Raw genomic sequence first — 18,758 nt, forward strand, 5'->3', positions numbered from 1 at the left:
TCTGAGACTTTTATTTCTGTCTGTTCTGTGCAACATATAAGTCAATATAGATAAGTTCTCTTCCGCCAAGTTCAGTCGGAGGCTGGGGCTGCTGGCCGACTCCATGAAATGCTTGCACAGGCAGAAAGCTCTGGGGACAAAGACACACTTCCACTGAATTGTACTCTGCTCTTTTGTTTTGTTTTGTTTTGAATCCCCAAAGGCAAATGGTCAGAAATATAGAAATTAATTGGAGGCTTTAAGAAAGAGCCACTCTTTTCTGGCGAAGGGCTTACTTGGGGACAGATAGCTGTGATTCATCTCTGTGGCATGCCAGGTATTAATCATTGTATTGCACCAGAGTTGCTGCACGTTTAGAGACACCTTCCTCGGTTGATAGCGGTTTTTAGATGTGTGTGCATGTGGGTGGATTCAGTGTCAGCCTTCGCTGCACGCTTGCACGCTTCTGCAGTGCGCACACGGGCGCTCGGTCGGCGCACTTGCCCGTGCAGATACATCTACCTCCTGACATTTTGCAGCCTCGATTCCCCGAGGGACGTGTGCCCAGGGCACTGTCAGAGAAGGGCTGTGTGGTGCGTGCTGCAGCTGCTGGCTGGCTCACTTCTTCCCTGCAAGGAGGGACACTTTCCAACTGGCTCCGACGTGGGCCAGGGTCAGGCAGCCAGGCCTGGCCCACGGCTCCGTGGTGCAGAGAGCACAGACTTCGGAGCCCTGGGTGCGGCGCTCTGGGTGCTGGAGCCGGTGATGGGAGAAGGGGGGGTGGAGCGCTGTGTGCGGAGGGTCCGTGTGTGCGCACGCGGGCTTGGGCACGTTTCCGTGTCCTCCGAGGGTCAGGGCTGCCAGGGCGCCGCGGCACAGCCTGCTCTCGTCTCAAGCAGCGGAGGCTCAGCTGCAGAAGCTCCCGCTCCAGCAGGACAGAGCGGCTGCCTTGCCTTCTGCCCTCACCCCAGGGAGATGAGCCGTCCTTCCGAATGGCGCTCCAGGCGCTCCCCCGGGGCCAGCATGTGGAAGCAGGGCTCCGGAGGTGGCCTTTTACTCGTCGTTGAAATAATTTATTTTTATTTACTGATAGGTATATTTATATAATTTATCCATGGGAACGCTGCAGGGATGCTCTGATGCCATCTTCCAGGATGGTGCCCATCCACCTACCTGTGCTGTCCTCGGTAGAATCACAAGGCTCACAGCCTATGATTTTTCTCTCAACTTGACGGACTTAGGGAGACCAGGTGAACAGAATTAGAGCTGAGTGTTTGAATAGGAAACATTCAAATTACTTTGAGTAAAAAACGGCTTTTTACTACAATGAGTTTCCAGAATATTCCTCCCCCAAAGCTGGTAAACAACCGGCTTCTTGATGTGGCTCACAATCATTTCTGTCTACCCTTCCCCCCCACCCCGCCCCCATCAGAACTAGGTTTCCTCAAATTCACTTACACAGTAGTAAGATTTAGCTTTGTTTTGTGAATTTTTGCCATCTTGGCATGGTGTCTATATTCTCCTGCTTATTTCTTTTTGCACTGGGCCTTAATGTTAACAAGATTAAAAAAAATGCTTTTCTTCTCTCTATAATGTTTGGCTCACCAAGGCCAAGCACAAATGCTTCCCTTTTCTGTTTCTCAAGCAAAAACCTCCTCTGTAGCGTTTTTTGTTTTTATTTTTTGCCTGGTCCTGAAATGATTTCACTGCTCATTTTTAAAGTTCAAAGTGCAAGTGCTTAGGGTTAGTATTAAAGTTTGATGGTGTTGATGGTGACTATCTTTGGAAAGCATTAAGAGGATGTTTTAGAAATGACATTCATAATGGGCTCTAAACAAATGAATAGGGGTTTCCCCCCTTCCCTTTTGTATGTGTATGCGTGTGTCTGATTCTTTAAAATTGAAAGACAGGGAATTGATTGCATGAAGAGTGTTGCTTCCTTTTGAAGTGGTTTTTTTTTTTTTTTGGCTACTGTTAGTATTTGCAGATCCTGGAGGTAGAGATAAAAAATAAATGGAAGAGGAGGAAGAGAAAAGTGGAAATCTCCTGGTGGCTACTAGAAAGAAATTCAGGTCTTAGAACCTCAGCACCTGAGAGCTGGGTGCGGTAGTCAAAATATTTACCTCATGTTAAAGAAAGGCAAATCTAGTGTAAGAAATGAATACTAGATAGGGTTATGAAGTTTTAGAAACATTTAAAAGACATGAGGACATTTCAAATACTATGTTTGGCACTGTTACTTAAATATTTATATCTTTGAGACAAGTTGATGATTGAAAAAAAAATCTGTTAATGGAGTTCATAATGTATCCAAATGGTCTGTATACCTCCTGTAGCTTTACTGAAGACCAGTATTTTTGGGTAGTAAGTTATTAGCAAATGGATAATTGATAATGTTTCCAGAAGAAAGGAAAACACATTTTTAGAGTGGGTTTTTATCAGAGGAAAACAAAAATATATATCCCTCTGTAGCTTATTTTTGCAAAGCCTGCCTAGAGAATCAGAACAACAAAGCACTTGGATCTGCATTTTGGAAAGCTCAGCTACGATCACTGTTCAACATGCACTTTTACTGAGTTTGAAAAGTTTCTTTTGTATTTAAAATAACGGTTCAAATATGCACATTCAATTTTTATAGTATTTATCTATTTGCAAAGCATATATTAACTAGTAATTGGGTGTTAATTTTATAGACATGGTAGCCAGGGTAGTAAATCAATGACCTATTAAGTATTTTTGACAAGCAATTTACATATCTGATGACCTCACATTTCCTTTTCAGAGTCCAATGCTATATAATTGTTCCATTGTGTGTTTGTATAAAATGAATCACAACATGGTAAGAAAAAAGTTAGTTATTAAAATAATAACCCAACTAAAATATTCATTTGAATTTATTCAAATTGTTCATAATGCTTTCAAAGGACATAGCAAAGCTTTTGTGGAGTATCTGCACATTATTTATTATCTATGGACTAAATTGATTTTTTTTAAGTTGCTTTACATTTTAAAAGCACCTTTGCTTAATATAAAAGCCCTTTAATTTTAACTGACAGATCAATTCTGAAACTTTATTTTGAAAAGAAAATGGGGAAGAATTTGTGTCTTTCGAATTAAAAGAAGTGAAAAAAAAATAAACCAGACATTCTAAAAAAATAGAAGAAACCTGATTTTTAGTACTAATAAAATAGCGGGTGACAAAATAGTTGTCTTTTTGATTTTGATCACAAAAAATAAACTGGTAGTGACAGGATATGATGGAGAGATTTGACATCCTGGCGAATCACTGTCATTGATTCAATTATTCTAATTCTGAATAAAACCTGTATACAGTGTGTGTTTATGCTACAGTGGGTTTTTTTTTTTTTAAGTGACTGACATTCATCATGTTGGTTAGACAGTTTTAAAAACCTAGTCTTTGTTTTCTACAATGTTGTCAAGAACAAATAAAGTATAATTTGTGGTGTATTACAAGCAAACTGCTTAAAAATGCTAGTTATAACTGCTTCAAAATTTATTCTAACATCACTGAAGAATTTTAGAAATTCAGTTTCTCCTAATGGACGTTAAGCAGCTTTTTAAAAATTGAGATTCTTTACTTCTTAAATGCAAGTTACTTCCTAACCTTCACTTTTTGTCTATTTGTCAAAAGCTTTGAGAATATGGAACTGTGATTCAAAAACCTAGTGTTTTATATGAAAACTGGTTCAATGTGCTATCTACCCCCCAAATACATGTCTATATGGTTATAAATGTGCATACCCAACCAACGTTCTTGATTCACAAAGGGCTTACCTGATGCAATGGAAATCTGAGTTAGTTTCAGTTTGCTACTTTGTCTCAGACCTATGTTCTGTAAAAATCTCTCACCAAGCTTCAATACATGCTTTCCCCTAGTGTTAATGTAGCTGTCAGTTTGAATTTCAATCCTGAATTATGTCTGCTGACGTAATTTCATAGTGCTGACTTCAATTGTTTAGGATTACAAAACAGAAGACCATCAACTTCTTTTTCTATGCTTTCTGTCACTCAAGTTCTTTAGATTTATTAACTAGTATGGTAGACTACTGATCTTTAATGGAATCTTAATCCCAAAATGTTATTTTGTGTTCATCAATTTAATAACAGGATGCATAAATGCAAATTCATTTTATTATAGTCTTCACATATATTAGCAAATTAATTTTTCATTTTTAAAAAACACCTTAGCATTTTTTGGTGGCAAGTGACTTTTTCAGAAATAAAGAGAAAATGTTTTTCATATGCAATTATGAATTTCATACTGTTTTATACACTACCTGCTGTAATATGCACTTAACATGGACTAAGTGCCTTAATATATGTATACTAATGACCACTGTGAGGCACTTGGAGTTTCTGACATTTTACTTAAAAATAAAATTATCTGCTTTCTCTAAATAGAGTATAAAACAAAATTTTAAAATGAAAGTAGTTTTGCTGTACTCTTTCTGCATAAAAAGTTGGGTAAGGAAAATGAAGAGCGGTGGCCTCATTTTGCAATCCTAACTGTTTTTCAAGGATTGGAGGGTCAAATCGTTAAGAAAAATATTTACAGAAGCTATTAGCAATCATAATTAGGGTGTCATATAATTCTGCATGCAACGACTAAGGAGGAACCGCTAGAAGTCCAGGTGCTGCTTGCCTCCGGCCATCCTGCCACAGCCTGGGCCCAGCAGCTTGGAGGATTCTGCCAGATCCTGTTTGCTTGAGCGGCTCACTGTGTCTGACAAGTCTGGAGGCAAATGCAGTCGCTGTGGCAGAAGATTTCGGAAGGAAAGAAAGAAGAAAAAAAATAATTTTGCTTTAGCTAGCACACTTCAGAATACAATATTATGCTCTGTTGATCAGCATTTAGTCTTGCGGATGAAATTCCTGCTAAAACAATTCTTCAGACCGAGACCCAAGATAATCACATCTTCTTCCTACTAGGTTTTACAAATTCTAGCCATCGCAGACACTGGACCAGGGATCTTAGTGGAATGTTTCCAGAGTCCAAACCTAAACACATTAAGATTTCTCTTATTTAGGTCAAAATGAAAATATGTAAATGCACAAATAAAGGCAAACTTGAGAAAGAACACTATTGTAAGAATGGTGGGGTTGTTTGTTGGCTTTGCTTTGTTTTTGCCAGGGCTCCAAAATGCTATTTTAAAATTGAAAGTAGCTTTTCAGCAATTATGGATTCCTCCAAATGCTTGTTTCCCTTTTATTAAGTTGACCTGATGATTCTATTTCAAGGCTATACTTTCTTTAGGAACTTACATTTTTTGTAGAAATATTGACATAATGAAAAAAAAAGATACCAATCATAGGATCAAGATTTTTTATATCCTCCGCTAAGTCAGCTATGACATCTGTTTCAGGTCTTGGTAAGTTTGTTTCTATGCATAACGTTGGTCATGTTTTCCAAAGTATAGTGTAGCTCTGAACATCTCCCCCATCTTAACTGTTTTTCTGCAGATTCAAGGAGGCTGATTCAAGCAGATGCACGAACTGACCATAAGTGCACAACAGTTACTGTAATTAGGGAGAAATATTCATATTTCAAAAGAACTTTTTTGGTTCTCAAAAGGATCTCTATCAAATTCCTTTTAACAACAGTGCCCCCAGCCTATACAATTTTCACAAAAATCCAAACTCAAACGAACATGTTTGTTGTGTGAGGCACAGGGTGGGGGTGGGACGCTAAAGATAAGTGAGGTAGGATGGGGGTGTCCCCTGATGACTAGCCAAAGCCTTGCAGGAGTGAACTGACCTGGAGACAACCTATCTGAAACCCTTCATTTGGAAAACTCCCTACAATATGAAAAAAAAAAAAAGATGAAAAAGGTAGAAACACTTTTTTTTTTTTTTTTTTTTTGGTCAAAATACTATGATCCATCAGCATATGTTCTGGAGAGTTTCTTTCCTGATAAAAGGCTTCTTTAGTGCCGTGTAAACACAAGCTGTGTGCAGAGGATCAAAATATTTTAAAACATTAAAAAAATTTACGACAATATTCTTTGACTTCAGTTCGCAGGTACTTAGTTTTTAATGCAAATGTACCTAGGATGGAAGACACTATTATGGACCTATGACCAACAAAGATGTCAGAAAGGTCAAGAAAACGCTGTCATATCCATATAGTAATATCCGCATAGTAACACTCATTTGTATCCATAGCACCCAACCTGTCATATATCAAATAACTAAATGTCTATTTCTTGAATGATTTTTAAAAAGTCAAATAAAGACATACTTGTTTCTTTGTTTTATTTTTTTTTCTTTCATTTCTTCATAGCCTGGTTCCCCTCCCCCCCCACCCCGAAAGTATTTCAGGCAGAAATGAAAGCATGAAAGGCTCAAGAATCTAAAAGACATGCATAACTCTAAAGTCTGAGGTTATGAATGTCTTTGCAGTGTTAACTCTATCAGTGTTCATGTGAGGAAATTGGAGGGAAAGAGACATTTAATTATATGTCTGAACTTTAATGTTCCTTTAAGATCCTGTAGTTATTACTAATAACTAGGATACATGCATGATCTGAAGGTTATCTGAAATGTAAAGAAAATTCACCATAAAAAAACGTGTGTGTGTATACTTTTGGTTGGGACCTCATAAAGATTATGTCAGATGGTGATTAGGCTACTTAGGAAATCAACTGGACTCAACAAATATTTAGAATCTACTCAAAGCAAGGTGAACAGAGCACCTTCCCCATTACTTCTAATTCCAGGAGCATGAGTAAGACAAGCACAGTGGTAACCATCAGAGTGAGCCCTCCAAGTGATGTCTGCAAGAAAGGAGAGACAAAGCCGAAATCGGGTGGGGGAAGGGGAGGAGAAAGCTTCATGGAGATGGGCTAGGTGTTAAATAATGAATTGATTCTGACATGTAGAGATGGTAATTTGCTTAACAGGGGAGCTGATACATACATCTTTAAGATGCGTTCGGGTGAAGGGTCATACTGTTTGGATAATCTAAATGAGGAAGCTAGTGTAGCTGTTCAGAACCAGCATAAGACAATTTATTTCAGGAGCTTACCTATTTGCTACAAATTTCTCTTCCTCTGCTTCTCTAGGCAATGAACGTGAGCCAGTTGGCTGAAAGCCCTTCATAGCAAAAGTAGCTAAATGTGACGTGTGACATGTTTGGAAATCTTTCAGGTTGAATGGGTTTGAAGAAAAGTCAAATATCATTCGTGTGTAACTTCTGAGCACAAAAATTTTGGTTGATATGGTTAAATGCTTCTAACCAAATGCTACATGGTAAACGCTAGTTTGCATACTTATGTCCTTTGACAAAGCCCAAGGATGGCTCTTGGAACTATGTGAGTGATTTTGCCGGCTCTGTTGATCGTTACTTGAATGAGCTTACTTTGCACTCTAAATTCTCAAGCCGTGGGTTTTGTTCTCTTCCTTTCTGAGCCTCCCCCTGTGCACCATGTCAGTGCAATGTGAGCAGCGAGGAAGAAGGAGAGATCAGGTTCCAGGCTTGCCAGGTGTGTCAGGGACTTTTCCTTTGAGGCTTCCAAAGCATTTACACACTTGACATGTAAATGGTCAGATGCTGCTGTACTCCAGATCTGTCTTCTGTAGGATACTCTGCATAGCATGTGACCTCCTTTCGATTAAAGCTGCAAGGCTGGGGGGACATACCGACTTTTAGACCTTGAGGTTTCACTCAGTAATGGTTTAAATTTTTTTTTTTTTTTTTTTTTTTTAAAGATTTTATTTATTTGACAGCACAAGCAGAAGGAGAGAGAGGGAGAAGCAGGCTCCCTGCTGGGCAAGGAGCCTGACGCGGGACTCGATCCCAGGACCCTGGGATCATGACCTGGGCCGAAGGCAGCCGCTTAACCGACTGAGCCACCCAGGCGTCCCTCACTGAGTAATGGTTTAAATAAAAATCAGACTATTAAAAAAAAATACCATACCATTTTCAACCTTGGAAACCAAATCAAGGTCTTCACCTTTCTCATTTTATACCTGGAGTTCTGAGCGAGGGCCCAAAACTTATATCTTGAGTGGAAATTTTTCCCACCTGATTTTCTTTTCCCAGATTCTGGGAGGAAGAGACCGTGTGGCTAATGCAGGAGATGCATCTCTGGCTGTCTGTCTATTTTTTCCATTAATGCCTTGTCTAAAATGATGCTTTCTGTGTAGGCAAAGGGATTTGAGAAAGACATGACAACTCCCAGTTTCTCACCGAGGCCTAGGTGATTTGCAGCGGTCCCACTGGATTAATGGGTCTCTCCTCTCCGGTGCTGCAAGGTGGGAAACAGCAGGGCTGCCAAAGTACTCTGGCAGATTAGGGGAGCTCCTGCCAAAAGGCACCCTTAGGCCCCTAGGAAGCCCTGGGTCAGAATAAAGCGACAGCAGCAGGAGTGCTTTGCTCCGCAGCTCCGTGGGGTACCGAGCTGAGCCAGACTTTGAGATTCTTCCCCCTCTGCTTACATCTCTGTCTCTTTGTTCCTTCTTGAGTCAGCAACTAAGTGGGTCCTATAGACACACAGGATTGGATTTCCTGGCTCCACAGTTTCTCTTCCTAATTCCTTTCTCCCCACCTGCCAGCCCCGTGCTCAGCACTCACAGCTCCCAGACAGAAGGGGCAAGATAATGAATCTAGATTACACCTGGATTTGAGACAAATTGCAGGTAAATACCCATTAAAGTAAGTTCAATCAATTTATATTTTTCATATTTTGCCAAGACCAAACCACCAGGCACTGTTTTCTATTTGATGTAGTACATATTAACCCTCCCCAGATGAAGAGAGAGTTGTTTTAATCCTTTTTATGCTTTGACATTTCCTGAACAGTCACACTTCGCATTAATCAGATTCACAGAAATCAGTGTTAATGTTTCAAAATACTTTCTAATAGATTTTTCTTCTGTTCTTTAAAACACAGCCATTTTATTTTATTTTTTGTTTAAGATTTTATTTTTAAGTAATCTCTACACTCGGTGTGGGGCTCAAACTTACAACCCCGAGATCGAGAGACTCATGCTCTACCGACTGGGCCAGCCAGCGCTCCCAGAGCCAAATTAAATGAAAACTTGTAAACACCTTAGAACACATAGGCTCTACACTGGTCACTTAACAGAGGCAGCCAGTGAAAGTCTGATATGTCTGTCCGTCTGTCACTCCCTCTCAGTGACGTTGGACAAGTCAATTTTCCTGTGTGAGTCTCAGCGTGTCCTCATCTATCACTGGGGGATGATTCTTCCGTCATGAGACTGCTGTCAGGATCAAATGACATGTATAAGTATCCTCTGAAGTACCAAGTAGTACACTAATTTATTTATATCTCTTCTTGCTCCAAAAAAGTTGAGATGGCTTATAAAAATACATACGGTTCAACCAGATAAAAATAAGTGAGTTGATTAAGGCAAGGAAACAATTCTACAAATGTAATAAACTACACATAATTATAAGCAACAACAACAGGCTATCAGACTTAGCCAGTGGTCTCAGTCACTACGCTGGTTTCTGAGCACTGAGTGTACATTACCCTCTACTGTGGCCCAGTGAAGAAACCAAAAAGGAAACTGCGATCACAGTCCTCGTTTCTGGAAAGATTTAAAAAAGTCTAAACAATTTCCCTCATACTTAGGAACGCAGTAGCGAAAATGGAGCATGTCAGATGCCTAGCTTCTGGGCCAGTGAAAATATGCATGGATGTACCACAGAGGCAATGTGGGGTCCATCTTCTTTTAAAAATCTGTCTTTTGCACACGTCTTCACTGCTGACAAAAGAACTAATAAAGGACAGGTCAGAAGATGAAGCTTCTCTACTTGAATCTTAAAAGCATTTCCCCCTCTTTACATGATGAAGAGAAAAAACAAATTAACAAAAGACACGCCATCTCATTCCATTCCAGATTCTTTCAAGAGCCATGTGATGCCCTTGCCTGGAGGATGACTTGCTGATTTCTGAAGCCATATTCTGGTTATGAGGCACTGCTATGAATGGTAGGGAATGAACTAGAATATAGGCTGAGTAGCTGGAATCTAGACACACTCCCGCCCCCTCCAATAAATGGCTTAAAAAAGGTAGAAGTTTATTTCTCTCCCACTTTATAGTCCAGAAGTTGGCAATCCTGAGCTGTGAGGACTGGTCTGCCATCCTCAACAGGGGCCTCTTCCACTTCTGGCTCCAAGACTGCTGTTTTTGCTTTCTCTCAGCTGGTGGGAAGCAGGGGCCAAGAAGGCCAAATCTGGAAGCTGGACACATCACTTCCACTCACGTCCAGAACTTAGACATGGCTGCACCTGGCCGGCTACAAGGGAGGCTGGGAAGTGCTGTGAAATGTGTAAACATGTTCAACGAATCTATTTCTATGGAAGATGGAGCAAATGGCTATTGGGAGACAACCAGCAGTCAGCTATAGTTTCAAGAAGGGCCACAGCAAAATGATCACAAGCCAGAACATTCCCTCAGTGTGCGAGCTGCCGATGACTCCAATCTTGCTTTCTGACCAAGGAAACACACACCTGATGCCTCAATGAGCTCAGGGCGCAGGGCCAAGGCAGCGGTCAGGGTCCCTCTTGCTCTATATGTAAAAAGAGGTATTTCCCTTTCTTTAGTGGAAAGATGGACTTCCTTCCATTGGCGCAGGGAGGAGGGCAGAGGGACTTGGCATATTCATCATCGTGGTGTTGCTATTATTTCTTCACAAGATTTTATTTTTTATTTTATTTACTTATTTGTTTCTTTAAAGATTTTATTTATTTATTTGAGAGAGAGAGAGAGAAAGAAAGAGTAAGAGAGAGCACGTGAGCGGGGAGGAGAGGGAGAAGCAAGCTCCCCGCGAGCAGGGAGTCTAATGTAGGGCTCGATCCCAAGACCCCGGGATCATGACCTGAGCCGAAGGCAGATGCTTAACTGACTGAGCCACCCAGGCGCCCCTCTTCACAAGATTTTAGAGTGTTGTTTCAACTTACAAAATAAATCAGTGTCATATGCCCTTACGTAATGATTATATTTACATTGTTACACTCATTCCATCATTATTACATCATGACAATGTAATGTTATATTGCAATTATTCAATATCTGGTTAAAATTTTGCAACGTGGAAGATGCATCTGCCTAATTTTTGGTGAGTTTTATGTTACTCTCCTATATGAGCAGGCCAGGAGAAACAATGCCAGAACCAATTTTTCCTCTTTTTGGATTGTTAAATGTACATTTGGTGGTGGCTGAGTATTTCTGGAAAAAATTCTGCCAAACACGGTCAGGTTTTAAGTTTTAGTTTTTTGTTTAAAATGCAATTCTACTCTCAGGGTTTAAGATTAAAATTGTTTTATTGAATGTCATAATTATACTATATCCTTTGAATTGAAAACAATTCATTTGGTTCTTCCTGATTGATCTGAAAATTAGACAAGATTTCAGAGCTGGCATATTGCATACTGGCTGCCCATTGAAAAATGCTCAGGTGTGCAATTATTTTGACCGTCAATTATATCTGACAGTATTGTCTTGCCTCCAAACTCACCTCTCTGAAAGCAGCTTGTGAAGAACTCACTTGTCTAAACAAAAGTGTGATTTGTGAAAAGGCATGTGTCTGTGGCAGAGATTGCTAGCTTACTCTCAGTATCTATTCTCTTCCTTTGCAGACAGTAAAGGAATCTCTGAATATTAGTGGGGCATATGGCCTCCCAGAATAAAGGTCACATTTCCCAGCTTCCCTTGCCAATAGATGAGGCTGAGTGACTAAGTCCTGGTCAATTCATCTTGGGCAGAAGTGCTATGGTTAAGTTTAGGGTCTGATCTGTGAAGAAGGGGAGGTGCTTTTACTTCCTCTTTCCCTCACCTCAGCGAGAGGGCCCCCCCCTCGTGGGCCCTGATCCACCTTTCCTCATGGGGTGAGGAATTCCAGGGCAAAGAGGATGTGCCTCTTCTTTATAGGACATGCTCTGGGTATTCAGAATTCAGAACTCCCTGTCCAAATGGCTACAAAGTCTGCGCAGGTTTCTTCCCCACGTTGTGTCCCAAGGGAGGATCGTGTCGTCTATATGCACACCTGGGGCCCCGGGAATAGCCAAGGGACCGCTGTTTGTGTGGCGTGTGGATGGAGGCTGGATGTGCAGGCTGCGTGTCTTCAAGCATTTGGGCCTGTGTGTGGAAAGGAGACAGGAGTGGGAAGAGAAAGGGGGTGGACTATAGGCCAATTCTCCCTATGTCTCCAAGTTCTAGACTGGAACCCATATCCTAAATTTAAACGTGACTTTCCAGAAAGTTGTATTTGCGAAGGAAGGAAGATAATGCATATTTCATGGTTTCTTGGCTTGGTAACTTTAGGATATTTAGGCATTTAATAATTATGTGGTCCTTTATTTGCCTTATTGCTCTAGGCTCCATAAATGTTAGCAGTAAGCCTAACTCCCCTCTTCCCACTTGCTGAAATGTGGACTTGAGGGTGGGTGCTGAAGCAGCCATTCTGGATCATCAATCAGAAGCTATGCATTGAGGAGGGGGTACAGCAAAATGAGAAAATTAGTCAAGGGTTTCCCGATACCATCTGGCCACCCAAAGACCCTGGGTCACTAACTTGGGCTTTAAAATGAGACATATGTGAACTTCTCCATTATTCAAGCCACTGTATTTTTGGAGCTCTGCAATAACAGCCTAACCTGTGTCCTGTTTATGCAGAATTTGGTACCTGCAAAATGGAGCGCTTGAGTTCTGTGATTTAAATGGCTCAGCGGTTGGAAAGTGGGCGGTGAGGTCAGACTGCAGACTGGAAGGCTGGTGATCCTGGCTATGACTGTGATAACCTGGAAGGCACACCGTATACCTCCCGATCACTGGCTGCAGGCGAAGCACTGGAGAAATTCAGGATATTGTTGCGTTAGCTGCTTCTTGCCACTTTCAGCAAAGTTATTTATAAAAGAGAAAGGAACGTAGGCTAGAGCTAGAGAATTTGGAAGAAGGGTCAGAAAGGACCACGCCTCTTAAAGCAGGTGCTGTGCCTTCAGCCCAGAGTCTACACCGATGAAAGGCTGGGTAACTTGGGGCCTCAGAGGACTGAAGAAGGCCACCTGTTTCTGCCCTGCACACCGAAGCGGGCAGCCTTCACAGGAGGTGGCCGTGCCCCTAAGCCCTGCGGAAATACCCTCATTAAGGGACTGGCTACAAATTGGGAGCCAGTTCTGAGATGAAAGTCACACGAAGGGTATTGCCTTCCCTCTCAAGTTGATTATATTATTTATTTATTTATTTATTTATTTATTTATTTTAAAGATTTTATTTATTTATTTGACAGAGAGAGAGACACAGCGAGAGAGGGAACACAAGCAGGGGGAGTGGGAGAGGGAGAAGCAGGCTTCCCGCGGAGCAGGGAGCCCGATGTGGGGCTTGATCCCAGGACCTGGAATCGTGACCTGAGCCGAAGGCAGACGCTTAACGACTGAGCCACCCAGGCGCCCCTATATTATTTATTATTTTTAAAGGTTTTGTTTATTTGAGAGAGAGAGAGCGTGAGAGAGTGAGCGAGCACGAGTGGGGGGCAGAGGAGGAGGGAGAGGGAGAAGCAGATACCCTGCTGAGCAGGGAGCCTGATGCGGGGCCTCATCCCAGGACCCCAAGACCACGACCTGGGCGGAAGGAAGACGCTTAACTGCCTGAGTCACCCAGGCGCCCCTCAAGTTGGTTATTTTAGATGGAGTCAAGCTAGTTACTAACAAGGTAAGGGGGATGTGGGTAGAACAGAGAGGCCAGAAAATAAGACTCAAGCCTTGGAAGGTAACAGCTGTGGTGGACAAGTATCCAGTCCAACCTCTGCAGGAGGGAAAGGTGTGAACGACACTTCTGGAGTCAGGGGCATTGGTACTAGGTCAGCCGGTGGGACAGAAGCGGCAGGCACCTCCCTGCTCTGAGTCCTGCAGTCTGCAAGCACTACTGCAGGGGCCTTGTTTCTCTGCACCGGTATTGCAGGGGCTGGCCAACGGCTCCATGGGAGTTGAGAGGCAGGTGCAGAAGTGGAGGGCAGACCAGTGTTTCAGGGCCCAGTTACTTGCTTCGTGGGGGGTCAAGGAATACTGCAGGGGTAGTAGTGAGAACCTACACCCCCAAAATCACAGCCATAGAGGTGTGTGCTTCCAGTTAACAGCCCTAGTGGCGGCCTCCCAATTCCTCACCTTCCTGACTGAGGAAGCAGCAGCGTCCCTGAAGGCCAGTTTGGTGGCAATGTCCTTCAGGCCTTCCAATTATTTCGCTAGCCCCCTAGTTTTCTGGGATAAACTCTCTCTCCTCTACATAAAATAATTCGATGGGATAGGCTTCCTGCAGCTGAATCCTAGAACTATGTCCAGACAACTCTTTGGCTGTGATTACTTGCATGTGGGACTGAAGGGAAGTGAATGGACTGGGAACCTTCTAAAGTCTTGATGGGATTGTACTGCCAAAGAAACCATAAGCCTGGTCAAAAGTCTACGATTATTCAACCCCTAAAACAATCTTAGGTCCCCAAACCTGATCTATCAAAACTATGCAGCCCCCCAAAAGCATACTCTCTGATGGTGACTTCATGTAGCCATGAATAATGGACAAGGAAGAACGTCTTAAAAGGATACGGAGGATAACGGACAAGGGAGTTCCTTCCAGAGAGCGGAACTGGGGATTACAAACTGGGCTGAAGTCCTCCACTGCAAGGGCGCAGAATTCCTGGTTTCTACCAGCAGAATTCTCCACTCACTCACAGAGAGGCAGTATGTGTGTGGGAAGAAGGCTGTGCACGGATATTTGGGTTCCATGGGTTGTGGACTATGACAGAGACTGATGATTATCCTCTAAATACCTACTCTCCCTTTTCCCTTTGGTAGAAGAACTCTTGAATAGGTGGCCATCCTGAATAAAAAACTCTATTTCCAGGCTTTCCTGTCAGCTAGTTGTGGATCACGTGACCAAATTTGAAGAGAGTAGAAGTGATGTTGCAACTTCAGGATACTGGAATGGTATTTGAACTCAGGCAGCCTGGCTTCAAAGTCATATTCTCATTCATTACTCTACGGGCCAGAACTTTTCTAACTACTAGAGATAAAATAGTGAACAAGACAGGCAAGATCCCTGCTTTCAAAGAATTCACAACTTCAGAAAGAGACAATACATGGACATCTACATAACTCAAGGAGAGATAGCTAACATATAGGAAAGCAAACAAAGATAATTCAGATAGTGAGAGGTGCTTTTAAGGAAATAATACATGGCAATATGATATTGGCTGGGGTGGTACCACCTTATATGGTGAAGGCCTTTCCGGAGAGTACATTTGAGCTAAGATTTTCAATTTGAGAAGGGACCCATGAAGACCTGGAAAAAGAAGTTTCCAGGCAAAGGTCATCAAATACAAAGCCTTAAGGCAGGAATAAGCTTGGCACGTTTGAAGGACAGGAAAAAAGTCAGCTTTTTGGAGCAGTAAACAAATAAGGGAGCGGCTATGAGAAATTTGGCTTGGTAGGTAGGTATCAGATTGTGTAGGGTTTGTAAGTGACTTGGCCTTAATTCTTAGAGCAAAGGGTAGCAAAGGAGTGATGTAAATTTATTTCTCTGAATACAAGGGCTATCTCACCCATATCCTTATAAAACCATGCATAGGCATTTTTAATAATACAAAACAAGAGTTGCAAACAGATATATCCAATTAAAGACAGAATTTTCCAAAAGGTGGTGTACACTTGTTCTTCTAGATCCTGTGTCCTTCTGATTCAGAAGAAATAGTCTATCTCCTAAGTGACCTATAGTAGCTGTCTACTCCCATCCTCCTCCTGTGGGGCGTGGTGGTTCCCAATCTCCTGCCAAGCAACAGGAAGCTTCTAGCTGGAGTGGGTGGACCCTGTATGAAGTGTTCGTGGAGGAGAAACTCTGGCAGTACTGTTTGTGAGGCTGGTTTGCTGAGTTTAATCTTCTTAAAATGTAAGCCAGAATCTTTTGGACAATATAGTAATAAGCATACCACCAAGTGTCAGGCCCAATGTCCCCAAACTGTCAGACATTTAAGATGTGGGAGAGTCATGTTAATTTCCTCTTTTATTTCATATATCAACAGAGAACAAACTAGATTACTCCTAAAGAACTTTGCTTACAATGGTTTTACCTTCCAAATGAAAGCCAGTATCTTTTTCCTTTCTTTTCTTTTGGTTTCTCCTTTGTTCTTTGGTACATTTTATGCTCATTAATGTTCTAACATGAGTAGGACTGAAAAAAAATCATCCACGTAATAGATGGAATAAGGTGGCTTAAATTGTTACTTAAACTTGGACAGCAGAAATGCCTGAAACCACCCCCATTAACTTCTTCTCTGGGATAAAGGGATGGGATGGATGAGTCACCCATGATCACTGCCATCCCTGGGATCCCCTGCTTGTGAACCACTGCCTCAGTGAGACTCTCCCTATCTCTCCAACTGACTCCCTTCCATTCATCTTTCCTTAATTGTGCACAGGGCTTCTCACTCTGGCAATCTTTTTACTGGTCTCCAACTGCTGCTTACCCCAAGGCTTGTGTGGCTCTGGAGCGCACAATGCAGGCCGGAGCATATAAGCTCCAGAGTGCGTAGAATTTGAATTAAGCTTCAGCAGGGCCAAGCTGAGAGATGCTTGAGCCCTAGGGCCTACTTATTGCTGCTATGGCAGGAAATGGAAGGAGATGGGGATCTTCCTGTGCACAGACTGTCATTTTGATAGGCTCTTCAAGCCTGCTCTGTCCAGGAATCCCCCCTTCTGTCCTCTGCAAGTGAGGAAACATTCCGGAGCAGGATTTTAGGTACTAGCCCTCAGGTAGCTTAATAGTAGTAAGATATTTTAAGAACATACAGTGTTTTAGAGCTGAATGCTAAACCCGAAAAACAACAACAACAACACTTCTTTTAGAAATAAATTCAAACTACTAATTACATGAGAATTTCTTTTTTATCCCCTTTGTTCTTTTAAAGCATATGGAAACTATTCTGGAGGTGGCAAAAGGTAACATTCCCTTTGTTTTTGTTTCCTAGAATTCAAACAAATGTTTCCTCTTTCTTAGCATCTGAAACCTCTGACTCAGTAAACTGTGAGCAGATCAATGTGTGTGTAAACTCAAGGTGGATCCGTAAATCCCAGAAATTTTTAGAACTACAGCAGATCCACTATTCAATTTAGGGACTGGCAGAGGTCTGACCGATAGTTTATGGAACAGATGAATTCTAAGATACGAACAAGCAGAAATCAGGGAATTCTGAAATCAGATAATTGCTTAAGTTATCATATTAATGTCAGTCCACTAAATAACTTTCAAATTTGGCAGCTTTTGACGAACTCTCCTTTTGGAAACTCGCCATCATATCTTTTTTTTTTTTTGTATATAAGTACAGCATATATAAAAAATATATTGATTTCCTTTTGGCTGTCCGTGAATGAGTCCTGAGAGCATAATGGCCAATGTGTTTTCCTGCATAATGCCCTGCAGTGTATGCAGAACACTGCTCCACCAAGCCCTGAGATGGGGTATGAAGTGCCCAGTGGAAATGGCAATGTAAACCATCCTGACAGCATTAAATCTCCCGACCACTCTTCAGTTACTTTGAGACCCCCACACTGCAGGGTCTGCGAGTTCCTGGGGATGAAGAAAGAATTTTTAATGGGGCCAAATGTAGGTGTTTACAAGGGGGAATTGTTGTTTTTTATTAGGAGCTGCCTTATGTTCAATAGTTGTATTTACTTTGTCAAGCTAGCCAGAATTAGAAATCCCCATTGCTAGGCAGCCTAGAGCGTCTGCGAAGTATTTCTGGGCATTCAGAACTGAAGCATGTGCTGCCCAAAGGCAGGTTTCATTACAGTGTGTTATTTAGTCCTCCTTCGTCCCCCCCCTCCCCCCACACCCCCAGATCGCAGCGCTTCTATAACAGGAAATCTTGGTTACTTTATGCTGAAACATATTTACATGACTGAAACACGACAATTAACACATTTGTAAAGCTTGAGGGATAGGCACACTTTAATGGTTTTTTGAAGTAGGCTGATTTCCTGGAGCTTTTAATCTTATTTTATTTTGTTCTGCATGCATGAACAAGTTCTTCTTTACTATAGGTATTTGACAGAGTCTACCTGGTATGAATGTGAATGAAAAGAAAATTATACAAAAATTAACTTTGCCAAACCATTCCTAACTTCTTTCACCAGTTCAATGTATATTGAGGGTTATGCTCTTATTTCTGACATGTTGTGTTAGCTTTTATACAAAGGCAGTTAGGAAGTATGTTTTGGGTTTGACGAAATGAAATGTGGCTTTCTCTATACCAACTGTGTAAAAACTTTTCCTAGTGAACAAAAAGTATCAATTACAGCAGTGATTCCTTCTTCATGTTCAGATACAGGTACACTCTCCTAGGTGGTGTACATTTTATTTGCTCCAAACTTAAATTAACACTCAGGTGGCATTAAGTACTATTACATGGTAAGTGCGATTATGTATGTGCGTGTGTGCCCGTTTAGACACATACATATAAATACGTTAACATGGCAATGTTATCAAGAGTATTTTAATACCTTTTAAATCTACAGATCAATTACTGAAATTTTGGTATTCAGAAAACAACCTTTCATATCAGAGCCCTCTAAAATAAAAATGAAACCTTCCACTTTCCCTTTGATATCTGAAAGCATGCTAAACCTGGAAACCACCCAGCCCAACTCTCACTCAAAAGTTTATGGCAAATTTTCAAATTACACTGGTTTCAAATAGTCACCCAGTGCATCTATCTCCACCCTCCATAGACCTCCCTCCTCACCAGTT

The 18,758-nt window shown here is 41.6% G+C and overlaps 1 protein-coding gene and 1 long non-coding RNA gene across 3 annotated transcripts in view; one reads left to right on the forward strand and one right to left on the reverse strand.

The window, feature by feature from the left end:
* ELP4 (elongator acetyltransferase complex subunit 4) overlaps window positions 1-18,758 on the reverse strand; it is a 251,816-nt gene that overhangs the window by 5,487 nt on the left and 227,571 nt on the right. The window contains exon 10 of one of the 2 annotated variants that reach the window (XM_036105447.2): window positions 3,331-4,751. The exons of the other annotated variant lie outside the window; for it this stretch is intronic. Within the exon in view, the coding sequence (XP_035961340.1) occupies window positions 4,620-4,751 (132 nt within the window). The 3' untranslated portion in view covers window positions 3,331-4,619. Of the gene's footprint in view, window positions 1-3,330; window positions 4,752-18,758 lie in introns of those variants that run through there. 2 annotated transcript variants of the gene reach the window in all.
* Window positions 18,732-18,758, forward strand: part of LOC118543985 (uncharacterized) — a 20,500-nt gene continuing 20,473 nt past the window's right edge. Inside the window, exon 1 of the long non-coding RNA XR_004921356.2 lies at window positions 18,732-18,758. This exon is cut by the window's right edge and continues 297 nt beyond it. This is a non-coding gene — a long non-coding RNA (uncharacterized LOC118543985).

Source organism: Halichoerus grypus, chromosome 11 (assembly GCF_964656455.1).
Source record: "Halichoerus grypus chromosome 11, mHalGry1.hap1.1, whole genome shotgun sequence".
Lineage (NCBI taxonomy): Eukaryota > Metazoa > Chordata > Mammalia > Carnivora > Phocidae > Halichoerus > Halichoerus grypus.